Source organism: Carettochelys insculpta, chromosome 10 (genome assembly GCF_033958435.1).
Source record: "Carettochelys insculpta isolate YL-2023 chromosome 10, ASM3395843v1, whole genome shotgun sequence".
Lineage (NCBI taxonomy): Eukaryota > Metazoa > Chordata > Testudines > Carettochelyidae > Carettochelys > Carettochelys insculpta.
This window is the reverse complement of record NC_134146.1, coordinates 7,131,591-7,155,994: the sequence shown is the minus strand read 5'-3', so window position 1 is coordinate 7,155,994 and position 24,404 is coordinate 7,131,591. Positions and strand designations below refer to the sequence as shown.

Below are 24,404 nucleotides of genomic sequence, written 5' to 3'. Positions count from 1 at the left end.
AGTCTGGGGAGACGAATCATTATTATGGGTTGCAATGTAAAAGGAAAAGAGTGAAACTTAAGGGAAGTTTCCCTCCCCCGACTCCCCATTCTACAAGCGTTTCTCTATTAGGCAGTGCAGTGCTTCGGGCAGGGGATGAGACTGAAAAACTCCCACAAATAGCAGACATTCTTACCATCTGTGGTCACCAAAACAGAACATGAAAGAGCAATAGGCGCCTGATCCAACACCCGTTGAAGTTGATAGACGCTGACTCACTCTGGTGGGCTTTAGATGTAGCTCTCCAAGAATAGAAAACTGGGAAGGAAAACATTCTTTCAACTTAGATTTCCTGGCCCAGGTCTTTGAAACAATTTTCTTTAAATTAAATTGCTCCATCTCATACAGTAACATGGGTGAGGATAAGGAAGAATAATATCGAAGGAGTTGGCAAAGTAGGGGCAAGTGACAACTTTAGTCAAAACAGAATTTTTTATTTAGCATTTTTATTTTCTCTAAAAACAGTGCAGTGCCTCCATAACCCACAGTCGCGTCCATCACACTGCTCTCTTCCTCTCCATCCAAGTAATGCAGCAAGGCATGGCAGCATTCCACAGAGCCTGGTTTTGCAAGAAAAGAATTCTACTCCCATCCTCACTCTACAGCCTCAGTGAAGGGCAAGACACGGAGTGTTCCATGTCTCTTTTTATTCCAGTAAAGCCCCTAGTGTGCCTACCTGGAGATGACATCACACAACCAGATAAGCCCAGGATGGTGCAGTGAATCTAATACCCTGTCACCTTTAGCAGCTAGAAACCTTTCATGTCAATGTAGAGTTCCCTCTAATTTTTATGTCTGCGTGTGGAATGACTTTGGTTATGTATAGAGCCCTGCAAATCCACCAGTATCCTCTTTGTAGCCGTATCCATGGATGTGGTCGCCGATGTCCACCACTCATTTTTGCAGACAGAGCTGCAGATACAAGTTTTGTATCTTGAGCCCTGCCAATTTGCAGATCTTCACATTATATCCATGGATTCCAGAGATATGGATGCAGATACAAAATTTGTGTCCACACAGGGCTCTAATTATATGCACCAGTATAGAGGTGAGGTATCACATAAGAAAATTCATTCCATGAATATGTGTGGGAGGAGGGAAGGGGGTAGGGTGCAAGAGGGGGCTCAGGGCTGGGGGTGCAGGCTCTGGGGTGGGGCCGGGGATGAAGAGTGGGAGTACTGGCTGCTCCGGGGAGAGCAGACCACCCCCAGCTCTTTCTCACTGCAGCAGCTTGGGCTGGAGGAGGTGCACCTATCCCACAGCAGCAGCAGCTCTGAATTGGGTGCCATGACTGTGGCAGAGATCCTCCAGATCCAGCACAAAGCTGCCGCAGCAGAGGGAGATAGACCGCTTGCCCCAACTGTGCCACAGAGCTGCCATGACTGGCAGAGAGGCACTCCCTTGGGGGAGCGTGCACAGCTGTCGCGTCCCTGCGGCTTCCCTGGGCCTCTGGGGGAGGGCCAGCAGCTGCCGCTTCTGCGGGGCTCCCAGGGAACACCGGGGACTGCCGCAACCCCAGGGCTTGGTGGAGCTGGGAGGAGCCGCTCCTCCTCCCCATATCTCCCTTTCCCGTATCTGGGACAGGGAGATATGGTCGCCCTAATCTTAAACCAAGCACCGTAGTGAATTCAATAAAGTACTTCTAGCGGGCTTTGCGGTCAGGCTTCAGTTAGAGCTGGTAATTGCCTGCCCTTATTATGAGAGAGACAAATAATTTGTGTAGTCACATGCACCATGGACTGAGGCTGACTCTGTGCATCATAAAGAATAAGGTCCCATTTGCATCTTATTACACTTTCTGCTACGCTTCGAGTTATGGAAATATATTCTGTCACTACGCATGTTGTTCCTGACTGCCTGGCCTTTGCATCCATCCCGCTTGTGTACCAGAGTTTTTCTCGTATTTTGTTTGCATTTGTATGTATCAACTGAAACGGGAGCTAGCAGAGACTGGGGGTAGAATTTCACTCTCTAATTACCTGTGTCTACGAAGGGTGTTTTTTCTCTGAGATTTCCCATGTAAGTGCTGCTACCCCATTTCTCACTGCAGACTTTTTGAGCTTCCGTTCTGCAGCGAGATAAACAAAGTTCTAAGTGGTCCACACAACAAGCCGGTACAGTGACAGTGGTAGAGTGAGTTTATAAATAAATCCATTATTTGTCACTACCACAGCGTGAGTCCTCGTTGACTCTAAAGTTGCATGTTAGTATGAAAGGTCCATGAGACCCTAAAGCCAAAGTTGGTCTGTGAGGCTGGTAGGTCAGTTGAATCTTGATGATTTGTTCTGACATTTCAGTCTGTAGGTGGAAATCAATAGGCCAGAGAGAGAGAGTGAGAGAGTTCTGACTTGGCATGCCTAAAATGGAAAAGACAAGTTAGGAGGAGAACATAGTGCTGGTGTCACTCAAGTTGCTTAGTAGTACAGATTCGAGGAAGGAGAGAATCCGTGTGAGACAAATTAAATGAATGCTGAGACACTGTTGCTGTTCGGTGCCATAGAGCCCACCTTGCCACATTAGTTTGTCACATGCTGAATGTGTGTGTTTTTTTTTCTGCTTGTTCTAGAAAATTTTACTACATCACACTGCTGAGAGATCCTGTGTCCCGTTACCTCAGTGAATGGAGACATGTCCAACGAGGAGCCACCTGGAAAACTTCCTTGCATATGTGTGATGGTCGAACACCAACCCCTGAAGAGTTACCATCATGCTATGAAGGCACAGACTGGTCAGGATGCACTCTGCAGGAGTTCATGGATTGCCCCTATAACTTGGCCAACAACCGTCAAGTGAGGATGTTGGCTGACTTGAGCTTGGTGGGCTGCTACAACATGTCTTTTATCCCCGAGAACAAGCGAGCACAGATCCTGCTAGAAAGCGCAAAGAAGAACCTTAGAGACATGGCCTTTTTTGGCTTGACAGAGTTCCAGAGGAAGACTCAATATCTGTTTGAGAGAACTTTTAATCTGAAGTTCATCAGGCCATTCATGCAGTACAACAGTACAAGGGCAGGTGGAGTGGAGGTGGATAACAACACCATACGGCGGATTGAGGAGCTCAATGACTTGGACATGCAACTCTATGACTATGCAAAGGACCTTTTCCAACAGCGCTACCAGTACAAGCGGCAGCTGGAGAGGATGGAGCAAAGGATAAAAAATCGGGAAGAGAGGCTTCTTCACCGGTCCAACGAGGCACTTCCCAAGGAAGAGACAGAAGAGCAAGGACGCTTACCCACCGAGGACTACATGAGCCATATTATAGAGAAGTGGTAGTCTAGGCATACTTTTATACCGAATAGGATTCTAGGGTTTCCTGTTAAAAGATAATGGAAGTAAAAATACAAAACCACCACCACCACCAAATGTTTTATTTAAAAGCAAGTCTGTAAAACAGAAGGTAGAGTTCTTCTTTAAACAGTGGGTCTTTTTACTTTTTCTTACAAGACCAATGAGATTCTTTAAAAATATAAATAAATACCTAAAAAAATAAAAAGGGTCAACATTATAACTTAGACTTAAAAATGCACAAATTCAGCCACCCACTTATGAGGCCAAATATAATGTAATGTTTCTTATCCTCCCCAATACAGAAACAGCATAGGTAGGATCGTTTGTTAACTTGTTTTTCCTCTGAGCATAAAGAGGGTTTTACAAACACGCACGTGTGCATATAGATAACTTTTTACAATCAAGCTTTCCCTTTGTTCCCCTTCTTTGTGGGGGCAGGAGGGCAATGGAGGGTATTTTTGTTTTGTTAAAGTTGGGATAGTGGTGGCAAGGTTGATTGCATGCTAAGCTATTAGGAGATGATCTAGCCACAGGGGCAGCTGCTCAGACTCAAATGGCAACCACCATGGAGAAAATGGAGCTGAATAAAGAAAGAAGACAGACATAGAGGATGAGAAACATTAAAGCAAATGGACTGTGGCCAGAATATATACTTAGCACAACGGTTTTGATACATTGCACTGGTGTCACACACGTATGCTACTTTACCATAGTAACGATAGTTAGTGGGTTCATGCATAAACGTCCTCAGCTTTTGCTTCACAAAAGCCAAATAAAAGCCAGCCAGATTCCATGTAGAATCACACAAGTACCCCCAGATGGAATTTTGTCACCCCTTCCCAAGCTCAGTACGTTCCTTAGTCAGTGCTACTTGTAAACAACACATGAAAACCCTCTTCTGTACTTTAAACAAGCCAAGGAGAGAGAGAGAGAGAGAGAGAATAAGTACCCATATCCACCTGCATCAGCTAGAAATCAAGTAACACCCCAAGCGTCATGGGCGGAGATACGTTTGTTCCACTGTTGTGTGTGAAATGAGATCTTAATTACAGAGGTCACATGTACTTATACAGACCTAAATTTCCAAAATGCTGGGGGTTTTTTTGTTTGTTTTGTTTGTTTGTTTTTAAGATAAATTATCTTCCCAGTCCTGTTCCCAGCTAAGTCAATGGCAAAAAAATCCATTGAGTCCAAAGGGAGCAGTCTGGGACCTTGTTGTCAGTTTTCCTGCTATTGGTCTGAATTAATCTGGTGACAGTGCATGCTGTATTTTGCCTGAATGGCCTTTTCTATGGGTCTTATTTTTAAACATAGGTGCACTCGTACAACTGGAAAGGGAAATCACTGGTAATGGTTTTCAGTCTCACACCCTGATCAGACCAGCACTTTTCTCAATTTTAGAGTCTGGTGACAGTCTAACCAGGTTCTGTCTACTCACATTGATTCAGACATCAGCAATGGATTATCACATATACCCCCACACACATACACTCTTCAAATCTGTCTATTTTTTGTCTTTGCTCTTGGTATTCTAAGCACTTCTGCACTGGTCTAAAGCATGTAAAAGAAGCAGGTTTCATCTGCTCCATACATCACCTATTATTACTTGGCCCCCTAGGACCTGAACTGGCTGTTGTGTTTAGGGTGAAGTATGAATCAAAGGGAAGATACCTTGATTTTCAAAGGCTGTGTGAGTGGCAAATCAAATATGACAGTGAAATCACAGGAGGAGAGGCAGAGAGATGATCAGTTCAGCTCCAGCATGTCCCTCTTACAGAGTTGTCTTTCCCTTTACAGGAATGCACTGAAGTGTTGCTCGCTTTCTATTTTAATTCTCTCTCTCTGCCTTTGCATGCTGTTCCCAACACTTTAGAATTCAGATTGAGTTTCACAGGGGAGGGGGATGCCCACTGCAGGAGCTGCCTGGCTTCCCTGACAAACTGAGAGTGACACAGCTTGCTTTTGCAGATGCTCTTTGTTAAAAGAGAGGCAAGATAACAGCAACTGGCCAGACAACCTAGGCAACACCTGCGATTAAAACCTAACCCACTTACTGCTCTGATCCAAAGCCCACTGAAGTCAGCAGAAGTCTTCCCTTTGACTTTAGCAGGCTTTCAGTCAGGCCCTCACAACCTGGTCTGGCACTGACATACACCTTAGCTTTAACCACAATGAGACATGCTGATGTGCTGTGTTAGACCAGACGTGTCAATCAACACCTGCTAGTGTTGTTCTCTTTCAGGATCAGTCAGTGCTTCCATTAAGAGCTGCTGCTGGTTTTCAAGGGTGTACAACATGGCCATAAGCATTTGCTCTTGGCTGAAATGTGGGAAGCAAAACCTCCTCCTGAAAGCAATTTGGTTTGGGGGCAGAGGGTTTCACAAACTCTTCACCCTGAAATTCCAGGATTACGAATAATTATGTTTGCTAGTTCCCAGTGCTCGTGTGTGTTCCTGTAACTAAAGAATACATTGATTTTTTACAAAATGCAATTTTGCAAGCTGCTTAGCCACAAAACTATACATGAGCTATAAAAAGCAACTGTTCATGTGCACACTATCAGATTTTACCAAACGGCTTCTCACTGCGCATTCAGTGTTATGGATCCATAATGCACAAATGGTTACTAAACTAATCCATATTCAAAGTACACATCAGAACTGAGAGCATAAGAGCACATGCTGTGAATGCTCATGGAGTACTACATACACTGGTACTGAATACTATATACACTGGTATTCTGAGAACAACTATCATACCGCGAGCCAAATTCTGCCTTTGTTTACCCAAAGGTTGTCAGTGAATGGAGCTGCATGATCAAGGCTGACAGTACAATTTGGCTCAGTCTGTCTAGGTTATTTCTGCATTATGGGCTCTAAATAACTGGCTGAACTGTAGTGGATCTGTCTACCTCGTTCAAAATTAGAAGGGACTGTTGCCCTTAAGAGCATGTCAGTGGTAGACTTTTCTTCAATGTTTGCTTTGTAATATATTACAATAACCAACAAATGAAAAGAATCTACAGAATATTGTTAACAGTTTCACTTAAATCCATAAAAAGAAGAGAAAGTTACAATGATTTCTAGTGGTCGGAGCTCAGCCCAGAGAGTCAGAAATTTCCAGATTCAAATTGTGGCTCTGACACCAGCTTGGTCTCAATTTCCCCATCTGCTCATTGGGGAGAACAGTACTCACCACAGAGAAGAGTTGTGAGGGTTTACTAGTGCAAAGTGATGCAAAGATAAATTCTAAGTGTGATTAGAGGAAGCAAAGGACACCAAGCCCTCTGTGCCAAGCTGTTTGGCCAAAGCCCTCATTCTTATATACTTTAAGGACTGGGTCCCAGGCAGTAGGCTATGGGATACAATCACTGCACTGACGTACAACTTTCTTGCTTTAGTGGGCATAAAGGAGCTTCTCTGACATAATGCGAATGTAGTTGATTGTGATTATATATACTGCCATTTGAAGTGGTACCAGTTTTTAGGAGCCAATTATTTGATGCTACAATAACATGAAAAATGTATGTGTAGTTTTAAAATTAGTAGACACCATCTGCTTTAAAATTCCAGTGGAATTATTGCCCAGATATTTTGTTGTTGTTAAATATGTGCCCCTCTCTTTCAATACATCTCCCCTGCTGCTCCCTGAACTTTCTAAACATTTAGAGCTTCTTACATACGATGCTGCTTCATTAGGCAAGGAAAAATTTTACATAATGGCAGTGGGTATAGGAGAGTTACAGGTATAGTCAAGACAGTTGCAAGATTCTGGCCTATATTCTATTGAAGTCCCTGGAAAGACTTTCTTTAAATTTAATGGGAGTTGAATCAGGTCCCAAGTCAATATAACCCTCACCTATTACATCATCGTACATTGTTATGTATACACTGGTTTCCTGCTATGATTGCAGGGAAGTCTTCACTGCGGTTGAGATCTTTATGAAGCGTTGATGGGAATTTATCCACGCAGTAATGCTTAGAGTGGTTACACTGGATAGCTCTGTATTGGCACCATGGCCTGACTCTTCACTTTCTTGGAATCTGTGTTGTTATTACACCCATGGAAAAAGAGGAGTGACATGCTCCTGCCAGTGTTCAGCAAATTCTGATCCTGTAGCACGTCGCTCTCACTTTACACAGCTTTCGGTGCAAGAACCAGGCCACGGCGAGCTTTAAAACTCCTGAAATGGGAAACGTCACTGTGTTACTGATGAGCCGGAATCTGAATGGTTGTAGTGAATGAGATACCTGCCCATTCAAATACTGGCCAACCAATCAGATGCCACCTTTTGCCACGCCCATTAAAGAACGTGCAGTATTGACTGAACGGGGTGCTGTGCCCTGTAATTTTTTGACGAGTCAGTCATACCTCACAACAGAATGAAACGCCATTTAGCACTCGTCATTTTCTGGTCTTTATTTCCTTTCTTCTCAGATTGGCCTCCTCCTTTCCATAGCCTCCCTGCAGGAGTTTTTTTATCAGAACACTTTGAAAGCAGCATATTGGAGTGAAAGTGGTATGATTTAGATGGTCACTTCTGTAATCTGCTGACCCATGCAGGGGAGCTGGAACAATTTATATAGTGGAAGGGCTGTGAGCCACTGAACCAAACTGTAATCCCTGGATATGATGGAAATCCCTTTAGGTTCCAGCCTCTGTGGTCCCACATCTATCCACAAAAGAAGGGTGTCATAGGCAGCAGCAGTAGCAAAAACCTCTGGTGTGCTTTTTGAACCTTTCTTGAAGTTCAGCCTTCACAGTCATTTGCTTCTTAGCCTTGTTGCTCTGCTGCCGGAACAAGCAAGAAAGGAGCATAGCTGTCAGAAGGAATGCAGATACTGGCCTGTTAGAAACTAGATTGAGGCACGGAGACCACCTGCTCCCTTGACTACTGAAAAGCTATGAGATGGCATTGGCTGGGTCATTACTGAACAAGGTATGGTTGGCATTTGTGACAATGTTCAAAGGCCCCATTGCACCTTATTACCAATTATTTGAGCCATGCTCCCACCCTGAATTTTTTGAAAGTTACAAATAGATAGCACTGCAGTAATCTTTACACAGGCTTACTAAATGTTATTTAAAAGGCTGTGTTTCAGCATGCACATCGCATAATTTACTGCATTCACATCACAGTGCTGCTGGGTTAGCTTTTGTTCTTGTTTTTGTTACTATTAGCATCTCATGGTCCAGTAACAGAAATGAACACGATATTTGCTGGCTGAATGACAGTGGAGCTAGGCCGTTAAAGCACACATCAGTCACTGTCACAGCAATGATCCCTCACAGGCAATCAGCATTATCTATGGCTGCCTGTTTGTCCCATTGACCAGAACTCTGGCGTAGGGAATGTGGTCCTTGTAAGCACCTAGTTTGCTTTGCCCACCCTAAGGATGGTGCTTTTCAGTACAATTCTTAAGCAAGATGAAAATCATCATCAAGCCTTTTTCCTCTCCCATCTTGCCACACCTTCAGCCTTCCAGATGTCCCTTCTACGTACTGGATTGGGAGAGCTGTACTATAATTAATATTTTTATCTTCAAATGGCTTCTGAGTGTGATTTGTTTTGTACATATTGGAGTATGTTTTTAACTTATTGCCCCTTTTCATTACTTTTCATTGCATTTAAAAAAAAACAATGTGAAATTTCTTTGTGTGTGCAGTCTGCCAGGCAAACAGACAGCAGCCCCTGGATTTACCACCAGTTCTCTTAGTAACAGATCTGATTTTGTATTGATGTCTTTGCTCTTGTCTGAGGTTTCACTTGTGTTCTCTTTAATATCCACTCTGCTGTACTAGAAGTACAGCAGAAGTAATGGACAATGCAGGCAGGGCATTCATTTCCTTCTCCTTGCTTGTTTGTGTTATCTACCAAGGACCCCAGTTCTTATCTCTAGGGGTTGTGTGACTGAGGGTAAAAAACTACAATTAAAATAACACCCCTCATGCCTCTTTTCTTTCCCTGCTCGCCAACTCCACTGTACATCAAATAGTTTCAGCTTCTTTTAAAAAGAATAGTGGCTAGTGTCATCCACCTATGTGTCGCCATTGGGCTGAATCTGTATGGTTTGCTCTTGCATTTCAGGAATTAAAAAAAAAAACATTTAACTTAAGCCAAGTACCATTTAAAGCTTTATGTATTTATTTATAGCATCTTACAAAAATGTTAAGGTTTGTTTTTTTTCTCTCCACAACAGGAAGTTATATTAAAAATAATAGTCATCTGATGGTTTTTGTCTAGATCGAGAATGAATGTTAGCAGATGAAATAAACCCTAAAACTGAGCCTCTGTTGCGTGTGTTATACTTGCACTGGCCTTTTGGGGCCTGTATTCTCTAGTGATTTGGCCATTTGACAATGTGATATGTCTCTCTCTCTCTGCTGTATTACATAGTGATAAAGCTGCCAGTTGGCCTGATAGAGAAGGCATGGTTTTAGATTTTTTGTACAAAAGAAACCTTAGAAACAGAAGCAAAACAGCCTATACGTTCTCGGTGTGATACAAAATGTAGCCAGAAAGTCCAAGCACTGGCCATTCAACTTTCTAAATGAGTTTACTTTACCTCTGAATGTTTGCACACCCATCCATCCACCCTCTTTTCACACACATTCAACTGTACAAATTTGCAGGCAAGAAAGTTCAGCAAAAGAGAATATTATGAAAGAATTTAAAGTTCACGTGAAATTGTCTTCTATTAAAAAATTAGTTCCAAACGGTAGTTACTTCTTCAAGCAAGTAATAAAAATATACTGTGTTTAATAGCTTGGCAAACGTTTCAAATATTTTAATTGATAGGGAAACCACTTAACAAGTTTAGGAGTGGATGGGGGGCAGGGGAGGATGTTTTACATGTGCGCATTCTCCAGTCTCATACTCTACCTCCAATCAGAGTGTAGTTGGATGTTTCTGCTCAAATTGCCTATGGTGCAAAAATGTATAATCCTGGCATTTATACAAGCATTGCTAGGCTTCAGAGTTAACATCACATACTGAGGAAGATAGCTTTATGCCTTAGGAACTATGATGTCTGATTTTTGTCTCACGCTATAGGTAAATCAGGACTTCAGAACTGATGGGGGTGAGTGTTAAATCAGGTCCTTAGTTTATTTTTGTAGAGTCAAGAAGACAACTGCCTCAGTTCTCATTCAGAAGGATTTACCAAAAAAACAAACAAAACCCACAACTTTGGATTTATTTAAAAAAATGTTTTGCCGACACTGATGGAGTTTTCAGAGAAGCACTGAGGTGGAAGTACTATCTCAGTTGGCTCTCTGGGGAGGCTAATGTAAATAGACGATAAATAATTTACTCACATTCATGCAGAGAATGACTGCAGATCTAGCTCTCTTGAACCATAGTCATGCCCTAACTACAAGCTCTTACAACTCACTGACTGGAGAGCATTAGATTTAACCCTTTGCCTCTTTTCTTCCCGTTTGTGTTAGTAAATGGTTGGGGGAAAAAAAATCACCTCTACACCCTCCAGCGTTTTAAAGCAGCTGAAAGGCAGTATTATAAGTGAGAGCTGTGGAATCGGTGAAAAGTTCTAGGAAATTGAGTTTTACATTTTCTACCTATACTTACTTTTAAACCAACAAAACTTTTCCATATATGTTTTTAAATGGTGTAGCAGCTCCTGTGTGCTTTGAAAAGACTGTTTGGTATTTACAAGTGTTAGAGGTAACGTCTGTAGCCAAAGGATGTTAAGTAATAAAGTCTGTTTGTGCTGGTCAGTAAGAAAATGATCCACAGAGGCATCATCTATATTAATGAACGAATGTATGGTACAGAGAAAAAGCTAAATAAACACTGTCCCTGACTTTTTGACCATCAAAACATTTTGAAAGGCTGTAGCCACAGTATTTCAGAATTTGCCCCCATAGGATTCAACACTTCATCAGTATGGAAGCACCAAATGGCTTCTGCTTCTCACTGCTCCCATGTTCAGTCACAGCTCATTGCATAGAAATTTGCCTGAAGTTCCTTCGTGGATATTGGGATGCAAGTAGCATAACATAACGGGTAACAGGCAATACAGACATACGGCAAGGAGCTGCAGAATTATCCCTGGTATCTGGGGTCATTGTTCTATTTGGAGCGAGCAGAATGGAAAAGTACATTCCAGCTGGTACAATGTTCACTCAGCCTGGGGAATAGCTCTGCTTCTTTGTTTAGACAAGATTTTCCTTGATGTTATCATGCTGGTTGGTCCTCATTTGAGTGCAGGGTTGGACTAAGATGACTTCCTGATTGAGGTCTTGCCCAACCCTAATCATCTATGATTCTAAGTCTCTTTTTTTGGATTAAATTAAAACTTCATAACTACATCCCTATGTAGTAGAATACCAGAGTTATGTGAGGCTGTGGCTGGGCTTTCCATATTGGCAGTGGATAGCTTCCTCCATGCCCCAAATGTTCCAGATATGGCACTGTTGTCTTGCACTGTGCCAGGCTGAAGAGCCACACAAAGGGTTGGAATACTATCACACTGCAGCATGGTTTGAAAAGGGAGGAATGAGTCAAGAGAGCTGCATTTGCGCACAAGTACAAATCTGTGTTAATGACATGGCATTTCAGTGCCTGCCTTGGAAATCCTGGAAGAACACAACCTGGGAGGTAACAGAGAGGAAGCCGTGCTAGTCTATACACTATCAAAACAAAAAGCGGTCAAGTAGCACTTTAAAGACTAGCAAAATAGTTTATTAGGTGAGCTTTCGTGGGACAGACCCACTTCTTCAGACCATAGCCAGACCAGAACAGACTCAATATTTAAGACACAGAGAACCAAAAACAGTAAGCAAGGAGGACAAATCAGAAAAAGATAATCAAGGTGAGCAAATCAGAGAGTGGAGGGGTGGGGGGGAAGATCAAGAATTAGATTGAGTCAAGTATGTGGACGAGCCCCTATAGTGACTCAGAAAGCTCCCATCATGATTTAAACCATGTGTTAATGTTCCAAATTTGAATATAAATGTCAGTTCATCCACTTCTCTTTCTAAAACAGCGATAATTTCTCTTCAGTAACACACATACCTTGAGGTCATTGACAGAATGCCCCATTCCATTAAAATGTTGACTAACTGGTTTGTGGATCTGGAGTGTTTTGATGTCTGTTTTGTGCCCGTTGACCCTTTGTCTAAGGGAGTTAGAAGTCTGTCCAATATACAAAGCATCTGGGCATTGTTGGCACATGATGGCATATATGATGTTAGTAGAGGAGCATGAGAAAGTGCCCGTGATTCTGTGAGTAACCTGGTTAGGTCCAGTGATGGTATTTCCAGAGAAGATATGTGGACAAAGCTGGCAGCGGGCTTTGTTGCAGGGCTTTCCCTGGACTGGTGTTCCTGGGGTATAGGCTGTGGCTGTTAGTAAGGATCCTCATGAGGCTGGGAGGGTTGTCTGTAGGAGAGAACAGGCATGTCACCCAGGGCCTTCTGGAGTGTAGCATCCTGATTAAGAATAGGTTGTAGGTCTTTAATAATTCATTGCAGTGGTCTGAGTTGGGGGCTCTAGGTGATGACCATTGGTGTTCTGTTCTTGGCTTTTTTGGGCCGATCTTGGAGTAGCTGGTCTCTGGGTATGCATCTGGCCCTGTCGATTTGTTTTTTTACTTCTCCTGGTGGGTAATTCAGGTTTATGAATATTTGGTAAAGTTCTTGTAGTTTTTGGTCTCTGTCCGTTGGATCAGAGCAAATGCGATTATACCTAAGAGCTTGACTATAAACAATGGATCTCGTCACGTGTGCAGGATGAAAACTAGAAGGGTGTAGATAAGTATAGCGATCAGTAGGTTTTCGGTACAGTGTGGTACTGATCAGGCCATCCTTGATTAGTACTGTAGTGTCCAGGAAATGTATCTCTTGCATGTTGTAATCGAGGCATAAGTTGATGGTGGGGTGTAGATTGTTAAAGTCTCTGTGGAATTCTTCTAGAGCCTCTGTACCATGGGTCCAAATCATAAAAATGTCATCAATGTATCTTAAGTAGAGGAGTGGTAATAGGGGACAAGAGCTGAGGAATCGTTGTTCCAGGTCAGCCATAAATATATTAGCATATTGTGGGGCCATGGGGGTGCCCATAGCAGTTCCACTAATCTGGAGGTACAAATTGTCCCCAAAACGGAAATGATTGTGTGTGAGAACAAAGTTACAGAGGTCAGACACCAGACTGGCTGTGGTGGCATCAGGGATGGTGTTCCTGATTGCTTGTAATCCGTCTTTATGTGGAATATTAGTGTACAGAGCCTCTACATCCATTGTGGCAAGGATGGCGTTATCAGGAACTTTTCCGATGTTTTGTAATTTCCTCAGGAAGTTGGTGGTATCTCAGATATAGCTGGGAGCGTTGGTGGCATAGGGTTTGAGGAGGGAGTCCACGTAACTGGATAGTCTGGTGGTAAGGGTGCCAATACCTGGGAGGGTCTGTCATGCTACAGTTTATGTAGGTCATGGGTTCACAACTAGGATCAGAAGAGAGAAGGTGGGTATAATCAGGAGTACAGTGTAAGGATAATCGGGAAAAAAAAGACAATTTGAAGTCCTATAGAAATACATTTTGACTTAGAGTGCCAACAGTGGCTTTCAAATGAAGTAAAACTTATCTTCGGGGCAAATGGGCATGTGGCAAAAGCCCTAAAGGGCTGAGTCCAACACTGAATTCATCTCCCTCCTGAGCACGTAACCTGGATTCAGCTCTGAGCCCTGGAACTGGGGTGAACCTCTTAACTTTACAGTCACTTGGCTCTACTTACTGGACTGCTTTACCCAGTCAGCTGCTGCTACCTCCTCCCCGCAAGTATTTTTTTTTCTTCCATGTATATTTCCCTCCATTGAAACACTTTTCCACCTTTTTTACTTCCTTCATGGCAGAAAAAAGGAAACCAACCACACAACCACCCCGAAAACCAAATCCAACCCAGCCAATACATTTATACAAACCCTGCCGGCCTCTTGTTGTCCAAAATCCTGCAGTAAGTCCTGCACAGTCCTCAGACTGGCATGAAAGCCATGAGATTTTCTTCTCGCCTTTGGCTTCTGCCCCTGGAGAGAAAGGTGTCTTCTAAGCAACCCTTCCCTCAGCCCCCATGCCAGGTGACGAGCTGAGCTGGAGAAGTGATCTCACTTGTCTATAGTGTCCAGGGCGTGGAGGATATCACAAACAGACAATGCATCAGAAGGGTAGCTCAGTTAGTCGGCATCTTCAAAAACAAGAAGTCCTGTGGCACCTTATGGACTAACAGATATTCTTCTTCGAGTGTCCCCGTGGGTGCTCCACATTAGGTGTCGGGCTCGCCCGGCGCCGCAGATCGGATCTTCCAAGCAGTTTCTGCCGGACCGCGCATGCGCCGGTGCGCGCCGCTCCCCCGCGCGCTCCCGGCCATGTGCGCGATCCGGTCCCCGCCAGTTCCTCTTAACCGCCGTCGGCTGCAGACGGAATCCAACTAGGCTAAGGCCAAGTAGTGTATTCAACGACTTTATCTGTTTTTTCTTAAAGTTTTTTCAGGCACTTAGGCTACTATAAGCTAGCCGGTTGTTATTTTGTAAAAAAAAAAAAAAAAAAAAAAAAAAAACAACAACGAACAAGCTAGGAGAGGGACAGCTCAGCCAGTCCCAGTAACAAGCGCCGGAGGCCAGGAGCTAGGGCTATCAGCCCTCCTGCTAAGGCAGGCCATCGGACGGGGAAAACGGCACAAAGAAGGTGCTAAGTACCCACTTAAAAACTCAAAGACTCATCAACAATGTCCTCTTCAGGCTTTAAAAAAAAAAAAAAAATGCTGCTTCTTGATAAGGCCCTCCAGCCAGAAGCGCCGGAGCGGCCGCAGCAGGAGGGACCCTCCGGGGCCCTTAAAAGGAAAGCTGCCTCCCTCACTCCATCAGCGCAGAAACGGAGGAAAGTATCTCCAGCCCGATCCCTGCCGGCAGCAACAGCGAGTGGGACGGGAGGAGGAAGCAGCCCCCAGCCGCAGCAACAGCTGATCGGCGGCGGCATGGAGAGCCACGTGGAAACGGCTCAGCCTCCGATACTCAGCCAGCCACCCCGCACCGCAGGCAGGGCGGCGGCTAATCAAACGCCGGTACCGGCGGCACCGCAGGCAGCGACACCGACCCCTGGGGAACCGGCGGTGCAGAGCGCGCAGGCACGTAGCCTGCCGGCACCGGAGGACACCGCACATGCGGCATCGCCCTTAAGTGTGCCTAGCACGGTGCGGACGGGGCCGGAATCCCCTGTATGCTCCCCAGCCCGATCCCTGCCGGCAGCAACGGCGAGCGGGACGGGAGGAGCGAGCAGCCCCAGCCGCAGCAACAGCTGATCGGCGGCGGCACGGAGAGCCACGTGCAAGCGGCTCAGCCTCCGATAATCAGCCAGCCACCCCGCACCGCAGGCAGGGCGGCGGCTAAACAAGCGCCGGTACCGGCGGCACCGCGGGCAGCGGCACTGACCCCCGGGGAACCGGCGGTGCAGAGCGCGCAGGCACGTAGCCTGCCGGCACTGGAGGACACCGCACATGCGGCACCGCCCTTGAGCGTGCCGAGCTCGGTGCGGACGCCGGAATGCCCTGTATGCTCCCCAGCCCGATCCCTGCCGGCAGCAACAGCGAGCGGGACGGGAGGAGCGAGCAGCCCCCAGCCGCAGCAACAGCTGATCGGCGGCGGCACGGAGAGCCACGTGCAAGCGGCTCACCCTTCGATAATCAGCCAGCCGCCCTGCACCGCAGGCAGGGCAGCAGCTAAACAAGCGCCGGTACCACCGACCCCCGGAAAACCGGCGGTGCAGAGCGCGCAGGCACGCAGCCTGCCGGCACCGAAGGACACCGCACGTGCGGCACTGACTTCGAGTGTGCCGAGCTTGGTGCGGACGGGGCCGGGATCCCCTGTATGTCAGGGACGGAGTTACCTCCTCAAGGGAGGGGGAAGACTGCACACAAGAGGAGGCATTGCAGCCCCTCTCCGCACAGGGCTGTGGAGTTGCTTTCTCACAGCCCTCCGCTATGTTGCAGACTCCAACTAGAAGGCAGGGGTCCCGTCCCCCCCCTGGCCTACCCGGAGCCCCCTTCTCCATTTCTGCAACCAGCCTCACCCTGGCTGGGACCACCTCCACCCTTCCTGGGATTTGAACCGCTGGACTATTAGGCAAAGTCGCTCTCTCCGGGGTCTCGACGGTCTCCCTCCCCCAGACGCACAGGGTATGCACCAAGGGAGTGGTCTAGGTCACCTTCCCAAGACCAGTGCTTATACTGCCATGGTTGCCCCTACCACGCAGGGCATAGACACCATCGGCAATCTACTAGGGAAAGATCCCTACGAACGATCTCGTACCCCCGAGGGCAATTGCGACCGGGGACAGAGACTTAAGCATCTCAGGGGGGACTGGTTATGGAACCCCGAGATTTTCCTCGCACACCTCTAGTGAGAGGGTGTACCATCATCAGCAGGAACCGGAAGGGTCCAGAGAGACGTACCCCAGCGGTTCCTCGCTTTCCTCCCCGGATGAGGCTACGGCCCCGGGGGGCGTCCATCCTCCGGACGATCTCAAACAGTTCCAAGAGCTGTTTTACGAGGGTGGCCTTCACGGAAGGCTTCCAGACAGCAAAGGTGCAAGAGCAACACCATAAGCTCCTCAAAAATCTGAGACCTCCGGCCTCCTCCAAAATAGCAATACCGCTGATGACGCAATCTTGGAGTCTGCCACTATGATATGGCAGACTCCTGCGACTATTCTGCCTGTCCACAAAAGAGCGGAAAAAAAAAAAAATACTTCGTGCCCACGAAGGGCATGGAGTTCCTGTTCAGCCACCCACAACCAAATTCTTTGGTGGTGGAGTCGTCGCAACGTGGGGGAATAGACAAACATGCCAAAAAGCTAGAGCTGTTGGGCAGAAAGGTCTACTCCTCCTCCACGCTACTGTTGCCAATGGCAAATTACGCAGCGCATCTAGCGAACCATAATTTCGACAACCACATTAGGTTGACCTCCCTCATGGACTCGCTTCCAGAGGGCACGAAACCAGTGCTCAAGGCCATCATCCGACCATTTTATAACCAGTGGCAAAGGATCACCACAGACAAATGGGTGCTGGAGATCATAGCCACGGGGTACGCCATCCCCTCCCAGTTGCTCCCACCGCCATGACCTCCACCCGGGGCCCCACCTCCAGGAGACCTCCCATGTAGCGAGGCTCAAGCAGGAGGTAGACCATCTCATGCTCGTGGGGGCAGTGGAAAGAGTGCCGGAGCAACTGCAAGGGAGAGGGTTCTACTCGAGGTACTTCCTCACGGGGAGGCCCATCTTAGATTTTCGAGGCCTCACCGGTACCTGCGCAAGCAACGTTTTCGGATGATCACAAACGCCTCCATCCTTACGGCACTAGACGATGGAGATTGGTTCGCAGCCCTCGACTTACAAGGTCCTACCGTTTGGGCTCTCCTCAGCCCCCAGAGTCTTCACCAAGACCTTGGCAGTGGTGTCAGCCTACCTGCACAGACAGGGGGTATTTATATTCCAGTATCTGAATGACTGCCTACTCAAAGGGGCCTCGAAGGAGGAGGTACTACGCATAATATGTGTCACAGCAGGCACGTTCTCTTCGCTCGGCCTGCTTATCAATCTGACAAAATCAAAGACAGACCTCACACAGGACATAGAGTTCGTAGGGGCACGCATAAATTCTGTTACAGCGAGGGCGTATCTACCAGAGACTCGCTTTCGGGCCATCGGCTCCCTCGCGCAAGGCTTCACCTTCAGCCCTATGGTGCCGGTTCTGACGTGCTTACAGCCGCTGGGCCACATGGCAGCAGCGACGTTTCGTAGAACAGAACGCCAGGTTACACATGCGCAGCATGCAGCATTGGCTGGCGAGCGTATACAAACCGGCAGCACACACTGTTCACAGGATGGCGTCGCCCACAACGGAGGTGCGCAAATCCCTGCAATGGTGGGTAAACCCCGAGAACCTGCTAACAAGGGTACCCTTCCACCAACCACACGTATTGGTTTTTCTTACTACAGATGCCCCCCTCATAGGGTGGGGAGCACACATGGGTGAAAAGGTGACGCAAGGGCTGTGGTCCTCTATGGAGCAGTCACTGCACACAAATATACTGGAGCTCAAAGCAGTGTTCAACGCCTGCAGACACTTTCGAGACCAACTGAAAGGCAAGGTAGTCGGGATCAGTACAGACGATACCTCCACCATGTTTTATATAAATCAGCAAGGAGGAGCTCGGTCCCGTGCCTTATGTGTAGAAGCAGTCCGGTTGTGGAACTGCTGCATCGCCAACAATGTAACCTTGAAAGCCTAGTACTTACCAGGCACTCGCAATGTGAAGGCAGACCAGCTGAGCAGGCGTTTCGCACTCACGCACGAGTGGCAGATCCGTCCCGATCTGCTGCAACCGATTTTTCCACGCATGGGGTTTTTCCCCAGATAGGCCCTGTTTGCTACTCAGCACAACAAGAAGTGCCCACGATTCTGCTCCAGGGCAGGACTGGGACGGGGGTCCCTGAGGGATGCCTTCGCGATCTCATGGAGGGGCCCCCTGCTTTGCGCTTTCCCTCCCACAGTGCTCATCCACAAAGTGTTGCAGAAAGCCAGGAGGGAAGGAACCTGAATGATCCCGATAGTCCCAACGTGGGATCGACAGCAATGGTTCCACCTATTCCTGCGCATGTCGGACCGGCTACCGATGTCCCCTCCGGTGGCGTGGGATCTGCTCACGCAAGCCCAGGGGTCCATAGTGCATCCGCACCCCCAAAGCCTGCGACTACAAACGTGGTTAATCCATGGCTCAGCTCCCTAGAGAGCACATGTACGGAGGAAGTGCAGCAAGTCCTAGAAAGTAGCAGGAGGACTTCCACCAGGAAGACCTTCAAGCAGAAATGGACTCGCTTTACGGCATGGTGTTCTACCAAACAGCTAGCCCCCTTTCGGTGCCTATGGCTGTGATATTAGAGTATTTACTGGACCTCAAGAGAGGAGGACTCTCGCTATCCTCGTTTCAGGTCCACCTGGCCGCCATTTTGGTGTTCAGACACGAAGAGGAAGGGCACACGGTGTTCGCCCATCCCATGGTTACCAGGTTCTTCAAAGGGCTGGTAAGCCTATACCCCCCTCAGAAACCGCTTCCACCTCTGTGGAACTCGGACCTGGTGCTTAATGCGAAAAGGGGACCACCGTTTGAGCCTTTGGCCACGGTTTCCCTCCGCCTCCTTATGATGAAGACGACCTTTCTTCTCACAATCACGTCAGCTCGCAGGGTGAGCGAGCTTGAGGCAGTTATGGCAACGCCGCCCTGCGCTGTTCTTCCAAGGAGGCGGTAACCATACGGCTGCATCCAGCCTTTGTTCCTAAAGTTTCTTTCTGAGTTTCATACTAACGAACCTATTGTTTACCCTTGTTTATCCAAAGCCTCATAACTCTAACAAAGAGGCGCGCCTACACCTCCTGGACGTGAGCAGGCGCTAGCTTTCTATATGGACAGGACCAAGTCCTTCCGGAGAACGGATAGGCTCCTAGTCTCTATCGCTCCCAAATCAAAAGGAGAATGTCTCTCTTCGCAGAGAATCTCTAAGCACATTGTATCTTGCATAAAAATGTGCTACAAACTCAAAAAGACTCCTTTACTGGCCACGCCCAGGGCTCATTCCACTAGGGCGGTGGCAGCATCAATAGCCTTTTTTCAAGGGCGTTGCGCTAAAAGACATTTGCAGAGTGGCGACCTGGTCATCCTGTGACACCTTCGCCAAACATTACGCCCTTCACAGGGTATTCCAAGAGGATACCCGTCTCTCGGCAGCGGTCCTCTCGGGGACAAGCTGCACATAATCCGATTACCCACCTCCTATCTTGGGTTACTGCTGGGTAGTCACCTAATGTGGAGCACCCACGGGGACACTCGAAGAAGAAAGAAAGGTTACTCACCGTAGTAACGGTGGTTCTTCGAGATGTGTCCCCGTGGGTGCTCCACTACCCGCCCATCCTCCCCGCTCCGGATCTCTGTTTAGTGTTTTGCAGGAGCATCCGAGGCGGTTGGTCAAGGAACTGGCGGGGACCGGATCGCGCACATGGCCGGGAGCGCGCGGGGGAGCGGCGCGCACCGGCGCATGCGCGGTCCGGCAGAAACTGCTTGGAAGATCCGATCTGCGGCGCCGGGCGAGCCCGACACCTAATGTGGAGCACCCACGGGGACACATCTCGAAGAACCACCGTTACTACGGTGAGTAACCTTTCTTTCTTCTTCGAGTGTCCCCGTGGGTGCTCCACCATAGGTGACGGCTTGGCCGGCGCCGCAAATCGGATCTTCCAAGCAGTTTCTGCCGGACCGCGCATGCGCCGGCGCGCGCCGCTCCCTGGCACGCTCCTGGCCATGTGCGCGATCCGGTCCCCGCCAGTTCCTCTCAACCGCCGTCGGCTGCAGACGGAATCCGACTAGGCTAAAGCCACATAGCGTATTCAACGACTTTATTTGTTTTCTCTTTAAAGTTTTTCAGTTCTTTAGGATACCATAAGTAACCGGTTGTTATTTTGAAAAAAAAACAAAAAAAAAACAAACAACATACAAGCTACGGAGGGACAGCTCAAGCCAGTCCCAGTAACAAGCGCCGGAGGCCGGGAGCTAGGGCCATCAGCCCTCCTGCGGAGGCAGGCCATCGGACGGGGAAACAGCACAAAGAAGTGCTAAGTACCCACAAACAAACTCAAAGACTCACCAACAATGTCCTCCTCAGGCTTTAAAAAATGTGAGTCTTGCCGAGAGGCGATGCCAGTGTCCGATGGGCACAGTCTATGCATAAGGTGCCTGGGGGAGTCCCATGTGGCACAAAAATGCGCCTTCTGTGCAAAGTTAACGACCAGAGCACGGAGAGACAGGGAGATGAGAATTAAACTGCTGCTTCTTGACAAGGCCCTCCAGCCAGACGTGCCGGAGCGGCCGCAGCAGGAGAGACCCTCCGGGGCCCTTAGAAGGAAAGCTGCCTCCCTCACTCCATCAGCGCAAAAACGGAGGAAAGTTTCTCCAACCCGATCCCTGCCGGCAGCAACAGTGAGCGGGACGGGAGGAGCGAGCAGCCCCCAGCCGCAGCAACAGCTGATCGGCGGCGGCACGGAGAGCCACGTGGAAGCGGCTCAGCCTCCGATGATCAGCCAGCCACCCCGCACCGCAGGCAGGGCGGCGGCTAAGCAAGCGCCGGTACCAGCGGCACCGCAGGCAGCGGCACCGACCCCCGGGGAACCGGCGGTGCAGAGCGCGCAGGCATGTAGCCTGCAGGCGCAGAAGGACTCCGCACGTGCGGCACCGCCCTCGAGCGTGCCTAGCACGGTGCCGACGGGGCCGGGATCCCCCACCCATCAGGGGGCGGAGTTACCTCCTCAAGGGAGGGGGAAGGCTGCACACAAGAGGAGGCACTGCAGCCCCTCTCCAGACAGGGCTGTGGAGCTCTTTTCTCACAGCCCTCCGCTCATGTTGCAGACTCCAACCAGAAGGCAGGGGCCCCCCCTAGCCTACCCGGAGCCCCCTTCTCCTTTCCTGCAATCAGCCTCCCCATGGCTGGCACCACCCTCGCCCTTCCTGGGATTTGAATCGCTGGACTATTATGCAAAATCGCTCTCTCCAGTGTCTCGACGATCCCCCTCTCCCAGACACACAGGGTACGTGCAAAGGGAATGGTCAAGGTCACCTTCCCAGGAACAGTGCCTATACTGCCATGGTCGTCCCTACCACGCGGGGCATGGACACCATCGGCAATCTACCAGGGAGAGATCCCCACATATTACCTCGTACCCCCGAGGGCAATCTTGATCGGGGACGGAGACTCAAGCATCCCAGGGGGGACTGGCCGTGGACCCACGAGATTTTCCCTCGCAAACCTCCAGCGAGAGGGCGCACCATCACCATCAAGAACCGGAAGGGTCCAAAGAAATGTACCCCAGCGGTTCCTCGTTTTCCTCCCCGGATGAGGCCACGGCCTTAGGGGACGTCCATCCCAAGGACGATCTCAAACAGTTTCAGGAGCTGTTTAAGAGGGTAGCTTTCACGCAAGGCATCCAGACAACACAAGTGCAAGAGAAACATCATAAGCTCCTTAAAAATTTGAGCTCCCCGGCCTCCTCCAGAGTAGCAATCCCGCTTGATGAAGCGATCTTGGAGTCCGCCACTACCATATGGCAGACCCCGGCAACTATTCTGCCTGTCCAAAAGAGAGCGGATAAGAAATACTTCGTGCCGGCGAAGGGCATGGAGTTCTTGTTTAGCCACCCCCAGCCAAACTCCTTGGTGGTGGAGTCCTCGCAGCAAAGATTAAAAACATCTCAGTTTAAAACAGGAGGAACGGACAAAGATGCCAAGAAGCTAGAGCTGTTCGGCAGAAAGGTCTACTCCTCCTCCACTTTAACCTTGCGAATGGCAAATTATGCAGCGCACTTGGCGAACCATAATTTCGACAACTATGCCAGATTAACTTCCCTCATGGACTCGCTTCCAGAGGACAAAAAGCCGGTCCTCAAGGCCATAGTGCAAGAGGGCTACGCGGCTGCGAGGATGGAAGTTCAGATTGCTTTGGACGTTGCGGACACGGCAGCACGTTCCACAGCAACTGCAGTGGTGATGCAACGGGAGTCCTGGCTCCAGACCTTGGGCATACCGAGAGATCTGCAGGCGAAGATAATCGACCTTCCCTTCGACTTGCAGAAGCTGTTTGCTGAATCAACTGACTCGGTCCTTCATTCCAGTAAAGATTCAAGAGCCACACTCAGGACCCTGGGGATTTACACCCCTCCATACTCAAAGAAAAGGTACTACCCACAGCAAAGGCGGTACCAATACCAGCAACAGCGCCCCCAGTATCACAGGGGTTACAAGCAAGGGCGGCATCAGCAGCACCAGCAGTACAGAACCCCCAGGCGACGCTCACAACAGGGCCGTCCGTCCTCGGGGCGGGGCCAAAGGCCACAAGTTTGACATACAGATCCAGGGCTGCGCCATCACCACCATTGCACAAGATCATCCGAAACGACTTTTTCACCATCGCCTCCGACCATTCTACGACCAGTGGCAAAGGATCACCACAGACAAATGGGTGCTGGAGATCATAGCCACGGGGTACGCCATCCCCTTCCAGTCGCTCCCGCCGCCGCGACCCCCGCCCAAGCCCCACCCCCAGGAGGCCTCCCATGTAGCCAGGCTCAGGCAGGAGGTGGCCCACCTAGAGTTCATAGGGGCGGTGGAAAAGGTGCCGGAGCAACTGCAAGGGAAAGAGTTCTACTCTCGGTATTTCCTGACGGAGAAAAAGACAGGAGGCTGGAGGCCCATCTTAGACCTTCGTGGCCTCAACAGGTATCTGCGCAAGCAATGTTTTCGGATGATCACTATTGCCTCCATCCTTACAGCACTGGACGATGGAGACTGGTTCGCAGCCCTCGATCTACAAGACGCGTACTTCCACATAACCATTCATCCGGCTCACCGACGTTTTCTCCGGTTCATGGTGGGCAACGAACACTTCCAATACAAGGTCCTACTGTTTGGCCTTTCCTCGGCCCCCAGAGTCTTCACCAAGACCTTGGCAGTGGTGTCAGCCTACCTGCACAGACAGGGGGTGTTTATTTTCCCGTATCTGGACGACTGCCTGCTCAAAGGGACCTCGAAAAGGGAGGTTCTCCGCATGATACGCGTCACAGCAAACACGTTCTCCGCACTTGGCCTGGTTATCAATCTGGCAAAATCAAAGATAGACCCCTCACAGGACATAGGGTTCATAGGGGCTCGCATAAACTCGGTCTCGGCAAGAGTATACCTACCAGAGGCTCGCTTTCGAGCCATCGGTTCCCTCGTGCAGGTCAGCCCTTCAGCCCTACGGTGCCGGTCTTGACGTGCTTGCAGCTGCTGGGCCACATGGCAGCGGCTACGTTTGTGGTACAGAACGCCAGGTTGCACATGCGCAGCATGCAACATTGGCTGGCAAGTGTATACAAGCCGGCAGTACACACCGTTCACAGGGTGGTGTCGCCCCCACCTGGGGTGCGCGAATCCCTGCAATGGTGGGTAAACCCCGGGAACTTGCTAACAGGGGTACCCTTC

At 48.8% G+C, this 24,404-nt stretch overlaps 1 protein-coding gene across 1 annotated transcript in view; it reads left to right on the top strand.

The window, feature by feature from the left end:
- The window catches only part of HS6ST1 (heparan sulfate 6-O-sulfotransferase 1), a 329,701-nt gene extending 318,732 nt beyond the window's left edge, over positions 1 to 10,969 (top strand). Inside the window, exon 2 of the mRNA XM_075004452.1 lies at positions 2,606 to 10,969. Within this exon, the coding sequence (XP_074860553.1) occupies positions 2,606 to 3,314 (709 nt within the window). The 3' untranslated portion in view covers positions 3,315 to 10,969. The remainder of the gene's footprint in view (positions 1 to 2,605) is intronic.
- The last annotated feature ends 13,435 nt before the right edge of the window (positions 10,970 to 24,404 follow it).